This window comes from Euleptes europaea, chromosome 1, assembly GCF_029931775.1.
Source record: "Euleptes europaea isolate rEulEur1 chromosome 1, rEulEur1.hap1, whole genome shotgun sequence".
Lineage (NCBI taxonomy): Eukaryota > Metazoa > Chordata > Lepidosauria > Squamata > Sphaerodactylidae > Euleptes > Euleptes europaea.
In genome coordinates this window covers 11,461,926-11,471,548 of record NC_079312.1, presented here as the reverse complement: position 1 = coordinate 11,471,548, position 9,623 = coordinate 11,461,926, and the positions used below count along the sequence as shown (strand labels likewise).

General features: G+C 44.5%; 1 protein-coding gene across 1 annotated transcript; it reads left to right on the top strand.

Annotated features, from left to right (window-relative positions):
- On the top strand, positions 1 to 7,137 carry LOC130490375 (zinc finger protein 135-like). Its single transcript, XM_056864238.1, has 4 exons — positions 1 to 198; positions 664 to 775; positions 2,209 to 2,279; positions 6,118 to 7,137. Exons 1-4 carry the CDS (start codon positions 1 to 3, stop codon positions 7,135 to 7,137), a joined length of 1,401 nt encoding a protein of 466 aa, XP_056720216.1.
- Positions 7,138 to 9,623: the final 2,486 nt, after the last annotated feature.

Sequence of the window (9,623 nt, the reverse complement as noted above, 5' to 3'; positions counted from 1 at the left end):
ATGGAAGAGGAAGACCCAGAATGGCCTGGAACAGTCCAGAGAGCAAGGAAAGGCCCCCATCCCATCCAGGCTGGGAATGCTGTTGAATTCTGGGAAAGAGCTGTGCCACAAGTCCTGGATCAGGACTCTGTGATCTCAGAGGAACATCATCAATGCTTCCGTCACTTCCGCTACCAGGAGGCTGATGGGCCCCGAGAGGTTTGCAGCCAGCTCCATAAACTTTGCAAACACTGGCTGAAGCCACAGAGGCACTCCAAGAAGCAGATCCTGGACCTGGTGATCCTGGAACAATTCCTGGCCATCCTGCCACCGGAGATGGAGAGCTGGGTCAGAGACTGCGGGCCGGAGACCAGTTCCCAGGCGGTGGCCCTAGCTGAAGGTTTCCTCCTGAGTCAGGCAGAGGAGAAGAGGCAGGCAGAACAGGTGAGGGGGTTTCATTCACTCAGTTCAAGCAATGACCTTATCCTTAAGTTCTCTGTCAGGTATTTCTACCTCTAGAGAATTCACTGGACTGGGAAGAAAACCCAACCCTGATTCTTCCTCCTGTGGTTGAAGCAGGTCTGTTGGTTGATGCAGGGATGAGGAGTCTGGGAGTGGGGCAGGATTTATCTCCTTGGCCTGTTCCGTTCCTTCTCTTACCCGTCACTCTTGCTGCTTTTTCAGAAGTGGAGCCCCTCCATGAAGACTGAAGTTAACTTCTCTGAGGTAGAAGGATCTCCGCCAGAGGATGGGCAAAGGGTGCAGGTCCAGGAGCGTGCCCAAGATTCCCTCTCACGTAGGTCTTGTGCCTGGAAGGGATTGGGCCACATTGTGAAGCTGTTGAGTAGAAGGGTTAGGCCCTGGTCGGACTGTGTTGTCTGTTGAAAGCATTTGGAGATTATTGTAGCAATGTGGGTTTAACCATCAGCTATGATAAGCCTAAAATAGTAGTATTCACTAAGAACCCCCGACCTACAGTGAGGGGGGAAAGTATTTGATCCCCTGCTGAATTTGCCTGTTTGCCCTCTGACGAAGAAATGACCAGTCCATAATTTTAATGGTAGGTCTATTGTAGCTGTGAGAGACAGAATAACAACAGGAAAACCCCCAGAAACCCAGAAGACAAAAGTCAGAGATTGATGTGCATTATGAGTGAAATAAGTATTTGATCCCTTTGCAAAAGACGACTTAGTACTTGGTGGCAAAACCCTTGTTGGCAATTACAGAGGTCAGACATTTCTTGTAGGTGGCCACCAGGTTTGCACACAGAAGTTGTACCATTAAAGGAAGAAGGTTTAGGACAGGAGAAAAAGGAAATACTTCTGCACACAACACAGAGTGGAGTTCTGGGTCTCAGGGCCATAGGATGTAGTGATGGCCACACACTTTAAGTGGAATTAGACAGATTCATGCAAGGCATGAGCCAAAAATTTGGCTTCTGTGCTCCTGTTTAAAGGCTTTCCAGGGATTGGTTCTTGTAGGTTATCTGGGCTGTGTAACCGTGGTCTTGGTATTTTCTTTCCTGACGTTTCGCCAGCAGCTGTGGCAGGCATCTTCAGAGGAGTAACACTGAAGGACAGTGTCTCTCTTTTTGTCTCTCTCAGTGTCTTTCCAGGGACATCTGGTGAGTCACAGCCTGAAAACGTATGGTGGACTATGGAAGCCAGGCCATGGCTTGGCACCCCCATGGACTTTGGGGGTGGGGCATGGAGTAGATGTGAGGTTGTGAGGACTGGATGTGAGATCAGCATGTCTGCACTCTGGAATCCCATTCATATAACCCTAGAGTTTTCACATGCACTAAAGTCAGGCCTGAGTTTTCAAATGGATGTGAAAGCAACATATTGTGCAACTTCATTTCCATCCCCTCTCTTTCTCCTGCGAACCCGGGCTCAAGAGTATGCGGGAGGGCCCAGCCCATGGATGGATAGCGTGCCTGGGCCTTTGGTCTGATGCTGGTAGGATGCCGTAATGTTTTTGAGCTCCAGAGTTCACTAGACACATTTCAGATCTCTTGGAAGTTGGAAATGTGTTGGCAGCATTGATAACCTCATGGGGCTGCCACCTCTCCCACAGTTTACCAAAAATCATTATGCATTTGCTTGAATGTACACAGGGCAAGGATTCACAACCCTAGGAACCGGGTATGCATGAAGCAGGATTCCCTCAAGCAGAGAGAACAGGAAGTCGAGGTTAAAATTCTTCCTACCTATTTTGTCTCCCTTGCAGGCAGTGAAGGCATGCTGTCGAGCCACCATCTTTGCGGAGGAGTAGAAATGGCTGCTTCACCGCCAGTCCAGGTAGGGGAGATGAGTGGGGGACAACCTGCTTTTCTTGCAGCAGTTGTTGCTGAGGTGTCCAAGCAAGAGATGCTCTGTAGGCCACTCCCTTTACCCATGCCAGGCTCTACATCCTGCATCCTCCCATAATGCTCCTTTCCAGAGTGCTGTCTCAGCCTGACATGATCTCTGACAAGGGAATCTGCTTTTTCTTTCAGTCTCCAGCTTCCTTTGAGGAGGTGGCCGTGTATTTCACCAAGTCAGAGTGGGCCCTGCTGGATCCAGGCCAAAGAGCTCTCTACAGGGAAGTCATGCTGGAGAACTATGGGAGCGTGGCCTCTCTGGGTAAGGATCTTTCATAGGTGCCAAAGGTACGAATTACTGCCACTGGGATAAGAACATAAGAAGAAGAAGAGTTGGTTTTTATATGCCGACTTTCTCTACCACTTAAGGCAGAATCAAACCGGCTTACAATTGCCTTCCCTTCCCCTCCCCACAACAGACACCCTGTGAGGTGGGTGAGGCTGAGAGAGCATGACTTGCCCAAGGTCACCCAGCTAGCTTCGTGCATAGGAGTGGAGAAACAAATCTAGTTCACCAGATTAGCCTCCGCCATTCATGTGGAGGAGTGGGGAATCAAACCCGGTTCTCCAGATCAGACTCCACCACTCCAAAGGCCATGCTGGATCAGACCAAGGTCCATCAAGTCCAGCAGTCTGTTCACACAGTGACCAACCAGGTGCTTCTAGGAAGCCCACAAACAAGACGACTGCAGCAGCACAATCCTGCCTGTGTTCCACAGCACCCAAGATAATAGGCATATTCCTCTGATCCTGGAGAGAATAGGTATGCATCATGACTAGTATCCATTTTGACTAGTAGCCATGAATAGCCCTCTCATCCATGAACGTCCACTTCCCTCTTAAAGCCTTCCAAGTTGGCAGCCATCATCATATCCTTGGGCAAGGAGTTCCACAATTTAACTATTCGTTGTATGAAGAAATACTTCCTTTTATCTGTTTTGAATCTCTCACCCTCCAGCTACAGCAGATGACCCCACATTCTAGTATTATGGGAGAGGGAGAAAAGCTTCTCCCTGTCCTCTCTTTCCATACCATGCATAATTTTATAGACCTCTATCATGTCTCCCCTTAACCGCCTTCTTTCCAAACTAAACAGCCCTAAGCGTTTTAACAGCTCCTCACAGAGCAGTTGCTCCAGTCCCCTGATCATTTTGATTGTTCTTTTCTGCACCTTCTCAAGTTCTGCAATATCCTTTTCTAGGTGTGGTGACCAGAACTGTACAAAGTATTCCAAGTGTGGTGTCACCATAGATTTGTACAAGGGCAGTATGATAGCAGCAATTTTATTCTCTATTCCTTGTCTAATTATGATTCCTACTCTCTGCTTCCTATTTTTCAGCCAGCTCTCAATCCATAAGAGGACTTGTCTTCTTACCACATGACTATGAAGTTTGCTTAGCGGTTCTTGGTGGGGGACTTTGTCAAAAGCCTTTTGAAAATCCAAATACACAATGTCCACAGGCTCATTCCTGTCCACATGCTTATTGACACTTTAAAAAAACTAAAAGATTAGTGAGACAGGACCTACCTCTACAGAAGCCATGTTGGGTTTTGTTCAGCAGGGCTTGCCCTTCTATATGCTTGACAATTGTATCTTTAATAATGCTTTCCATTAATTTACCTGGAACAGACATTAAGCTAACTGGTCTGTAATTTCCTGGATTCCCCCGAAACCTTTTTTTATAAATGGGTGTTACATTGGCCATTCTCCAGTCCTCTGGTACAGAGGCTGTTCTAAGGGACATTTTACATATCATTGTTAGGTGTTCCTCGATTTCCCATTTGAGTTCTTGAAGAACTCTAGGGTGAATACTGTCTGGTCCCTGTGACTTGTTAGTTTGCAGTTTGTCTTGACGTTCTAGGACTTCCTGCCTTGTTACCACTATTTCCCCCAGTTCCTCATTCTCCCCTCCCCAAAACCTCTGTTCAGGAAGACAGATGAGAAGAATTCATTTAGTTTCTCAGCAATCACTTTATCCTCTGTTAATATTTCTTTACTCCCATTGTCATCCAATAGTCCAACTGCTTCCCTAGCTGGTTTACTACTCCTAATGTACTTAAAGAATTTCTTATTGTTGGTCTTGATGTGTTTAGCAATATGTCCCTCAAAATCTTTTTTTCATCTCTAATTGTTTGCTTGCATTTCCTTTGTGCAAGTTTGTGTTTGCTTTTGTTTGCCTCGTTTGGGCAATCCTTCCAGTTTCTGTAGCCTTTTTTTCTCTAATAGCTTCCTTCAACTAACCTGTTAGTGGTGACCTCTTGGACTTATTGCCACCTTCACTTTACCTGTTAGTGGTGACCTCTTGGACTTACTTCCACCTTTCCTGACCCGCGGTATACAATCTAGCTGAGCCTCTAGTAATGTGGACTTGAGTAACCCCCAAACCTTTTCCAGAGATTTAACCCTCCTAACTGTTCTTCTCAAATTCCTCTTTACCAGGTTTCTCATTTTAGAGAAGTTCCCTCTTTTAAAGTCTCAAAGATTTCCCAGGCACTTTCCCACATACATATAAATTAAATTTGATGCCATTGTGGTCACTATTGTCAGCTGGCTCAACTACATCCACATCCCGCACTAAGTCGCTGGCACCACCACAGAGTATTAAGTCCAGGATCACCTCCCCTCTGGTTGGGTCTGTGACCAACTATTCGAGGGCACAGTAATTGAGACTGTCTAAAATTTTTATCTCTTTGGCTTGACTGGAGCATGCATTTATCCAGTCAATATGAGGGTAGTTAAAATCTCTCATTATTACTACTTCATCACCATTGCATGCTTCCCTGATTTCATTCTCCATCTCTAGATCACCCTGAGCCTTTTGGGCAGGGGGCCAATAGAACGTCCCCATGACTTCATAGTCATGGGATAAGAGGACAAGTCATCTTATGAATTGAGAGCTGGCTGAAAAATAGGAAGCAGAAAGTAGGAATCAGTGGTCAGTTCTCCCAATGGAGGGATGTGAGCAGTGGGGTCCCTCAGTGATCTGGTTTGGGACCGGTGCTTTTCAACCTATTAATCAGTGACCTGGAGTTGGGGGTGAACAGCGAGGCAGAAGAGAAAAAACAGATCTATTGGATAAGGTGTGACTAGCAGCTCAGTTTGTGGGGAAAGGAATTCTGATGGAGGAAATGCCCACCCGTTCATAAGGAATGCCTGATTTGTGGCCTGGCTTCTTGTGTGGATGATGATTTGATCTCCCTTTATTCCAGTAGCAGATGTAGAGGAGACAGTCAGGGAATTTCAGGGCTTCTCTTTGGAAAAAACCAAGAATGAAGAGGCCGAAGGAAGCTTCAGGGATGGAGATGGACCACAGATGGAGGAGGGAAGCCACGCCGAGAAGACAAGGGATAAGCCCATTCCTTGCCAAGGAGGGGGCTTCCGTGAAACTCCAGTCCAAGAAGAAAAGTCAACCATAAAAAGAAGAAATGAAGGCCTCTGTGCTTCTCTGAACTTCTCAAATCAAACCCAATGTAATATCCATTTACAAATGTACAGTGGAGAGAAAACCCATCAGTGCTTGGAGTGCAGAAAGAGCTTCCTTTGCAGAGCAGAGCTTCTTAAACATCAAATAACACATACCGGAGAAAAAAGGTATAGCTACTCAAACTTTGGCAAGAGCTTCTCACAGAAATCAGGCCTTGTTCAACACCAAAGGAATCATTCAGGAATGAAGCCATTTATCTCATCAGAGAGTGGAATCACGTTCTCTCAAGGAAGAAAGGGCAATGTACATTTTCCAAAGCACAATATAATAAAAGCACATAAATGCTTTCAGTGTGGAAAATACTTCAAATACAGATCACGGCTCCTTGTACACAAAAGAATACACACAGAGGAAAAACCCTTTGAATGCTCAGAGTGTGGAAAGAGATTCAGTCGGAGTGACACTCTTCAACAGCATCTAAGAATCCACACAGGGGAGAAACCTTTTGAATGCTCAGAATGTGGAAAGAAGTTCCATTGGAATCTCAGTCTTCAACAACATATAAGAACCCACACAGGAGAGAAACCTTTCGAATGCTCAGAGTGTGGAAAGAGATTCAGTCAGCGTGGCCATCTTCAACAGCATCTAAGAACCCACACATTGGAGAAACCTGTTGAATGCTCAGTGTGTGGAAAGAGATTCAGTCGCAGTTTTAGTCTTCAACAGCATCAAAGAACCCACACAGGGGAGAAACCTTTTGAATGCTCAGAGTGTGGAATGAAATTCACTGTGAATTCCAGTCTTCAAATTCATCAAAGAACCCACACAGGGGAAAAACCTTTTGAATGCTCAGAGTGTGGAAAGAGATTCAGTCGGAGTTCTGGTCTTCAACAGCATCTAAGAACCCACACAGGTGAGAAACCATTTGAATGCCCAGAATGTGGAATGAAATTCTCTGTGAGTTGTAATCTTCAAATGCATGTAAGGACTCACACAGGGGGAAAACGTTTTGAATGCTCAGTGTGTGGAAAGAGATTCAGTCGCAGTTCCAGTCTTCAAATGCATCAAATAATCCACACAGGGGAGAAACCTTTTGAATGCTCAGAGTGTGGAAAGACGTTCCATTGGAATCTCAGTCTCCAACAGCATCAAAGATCACACAGCAGAGAGAAACCTTTTGAATGCTCAGAGTGTGGAAAGAAATTCAGTCGGAGTTCTGATCTTCAAAAGCATCTGATAATCCACACAGGGGAGAAACCTTTTGAATGCTCTGAATGTGAAAAGAGATTCAATAGGAGTTGCAATCTTCAAAAGCATCGAAAAATCCACACGGGGGAGAAACCTTTTGAATACTCACCATGTGGAAAGTGATTCAGTCAGCGTGGCAATCTTCAGCAGCATCTAAGAACGCACATGACAGGCTGTGAAAAGAGGTTTGCTCTTATTTCACATCTAATAGATGAGAGAAATGGTCAAAACCATGTAAACTCTTGAAATGAGTTTGCATCTGCACAGAAACCTTACCATAACCATAGAAATAAAAAAAATTCAAACCAGGAAGAAATGGTATAAATGTTCAGATTGTGGAAAGAGCTTTAGACATGATTGAAGCCTCAAACAGATCTCACAGGGAAGAAAACAAGTATGTGCTCTGAGGGTGGAAGGAAATTCAACACTATCGTGTCTGTTCTAAGCACTGAGGAATGTACACAAGGGTGAAACCTTATAAATTGTCTATATGTGGCAAGAGGGATCAAAGTTCCATGTTCCTCAGAGAATCCACAGAATGCTAAAACTTTCCTATAATTGTTTCTGATGAGGCTCTTCTTCGAAAGGCCGGGTGTGTGAGACTTAGAAAGTAGTTACATGAAGATGGGCCTTTTTAGTGGTTGCCCATATCTGTGAAACTCAATACTTCAGGATATCTGCCAAGCAAACTCTTTCTGACATCTGGAAAACTGGTAACAAACATTTCTATTTTCAAAATCCTGTGTAGAGATAATCAAAATGAGGATGGTAGATATCAACAGCCTGGTTTATTATGGGAGTCAAGCAGCATGTAAACAGCCAGCTTCCCTAATTTACAAATAGTTTTATCAGACAAGGAGTTGTAGAGAGGCATCCCCCAACTGCAATTTCCTGCCCCCCTGCAGGCTGCTGTGAGCTTTTTGAGGTCTCACCACTTTGAGTCCCAAAGAGTTCTAGCAGTAGGATTAATTGGGGTTGAGAGGAAAAGGTTGTGTCCCCCAACCCAACAACTCAGTAAGTTCAAAGAAGTCAGTCTCCCCAACAACATACAATATTGTAGAAATGGGCAGGTATCCTTGGAGTTGCAAGGTGAATGTTGTGGGAAATGAATTCCCCAATCTCAGTTGTCCTTACCACTCACCCCCCAATTCTCCCAGAGAGAATCAGGAGGGATTCCCTCCTCCTGCTCTCAACACACACACCCCTCAGACTCCATGAGCAGGAAATGACCCCACCTCTGACTCCTCACTCCCCTTGAATTCCTCCATTGTGGTTGTACCTTTAGGGAGAAGACTGAGAAAATTCTCTTTTTCTCTCAACACTTTATTTTAGAAAGATAACTGCATTAGGGTTGCTAACGGTGTGTGTGGGGGTGGAGAATCCTGCCCCTTTCATAGAGGCATAGTGTGTGGAAATGGGGAGCTGCCTATAAAGCCTGCATTAAAGGTACAGGACACTTTCCCTCCAGGTAGTTGGCAACCCTCAGTTATTTCTTTATGAGTTTGAGAATCCAAAAGTCGGCTAAGAAAGGGTTGTACATTATTAAAGAGATTAGTATTTTTATCAAGTAATTCAGACCTTGTGATTTCTTTTCTGTGTTTTATGGGGGGTTTATGGGATGAGCTTAATTAAACATTTTAAAGGTTAGTGCCGTGGAAGTGTGTGGCATGTGTTTTAAAATTGCATTTAAACATGCAGAAATAAAAATCATCTTGCAGGTGCTTGAGAAGGTACCTCCTGCCACGACTGATTCTCAGGACCAAACGAGACCCACTTTGCTCACCTTCATGATGCGGGTCAGTAAAGAGCAAGAGCCAGAGTTTTGGGTTATGACTGGGTGGATCTGGGTGGATAAGCTTGCCTGGAAGCTTATTTCAGTGGCCTTCAGCCAGTCACATTTTCCAAGTAATGTACTGTGCAGGGTTGTTGTAAGGATTAAATATTGGGTGGAACAACCTTCTTGGAAGAAATACAATGGATAGGTACAGAAATCTGAGCGTTTTTTGGTAAATGGTACATCTTGGTTTGGGTCTGTGCCAAAGATCAGCTTTTTGGTTATTGTGAGACTACTATAATCAAATTTCTGAGTTCATAATTTTGGAGGAGAGGTATAGAAACCTCCCATTTATATGATAACAAACAATAGGTTTCCCATGTGACCATCATGGTCTATATCCCACTTCCAAAATCTTATTTTGGTTCCTATCTGTAAGTGTGCAGAGACTGCTTTACTATCTCTGCAAAGTAGCAACAACAAGACCTGGGGTTAGATGGTGGACTTTCCTGGACTTAAAAAAAGACATTTTTTTCCTTTGTAAAAACACCATTAAAATAAGAGTTTTTACTACACAGGTCAGTAAAGGGTTGCTTCTTGGTAGCGCCTGGCTGGGCAAAAGGTGTGACTACTCGCACATGCTTGAGGCAGGAATCAGGTTTTGACCAAAGAAACAAACTATGCACAGATCTGTTAGGAGACACTGATTTCAGACTTGGCTTCTCACAGGGATGCTAAGTGGATCTCTCTACCTTTCTTCAAGCAGGTGATGTGCAGGAGAATGAAAATGATTGGGGACTCCAGGCATTAACATTGAACAAAGTAAAGAATTACT

Bases quoted from the DNA above. Each gene is read 5' to 3' on its own strand.
- LOC130490375 (XM_056864238.1), top strand. From the start codon at position 1: ATGGAAGAGGAAGACCCAGAATGGCCTGGAACAGTCCAGAGAGCAAGG. The intron at 199-663 runs GTTTGCAGCCAG...CTGCTTTTTCAG, and splicing joins AGGCTGATGGGCCCCGAGAG to AAGTGGAGCCCCTCCATGAA. The intron at 776-2,208 runs GTAGGTCTTGTG...TCTCCCTTGCAG, and splicing joins TGCCCAAGATTCCCTCTCAC to GCAGTGAAGGCATGCTGTCG.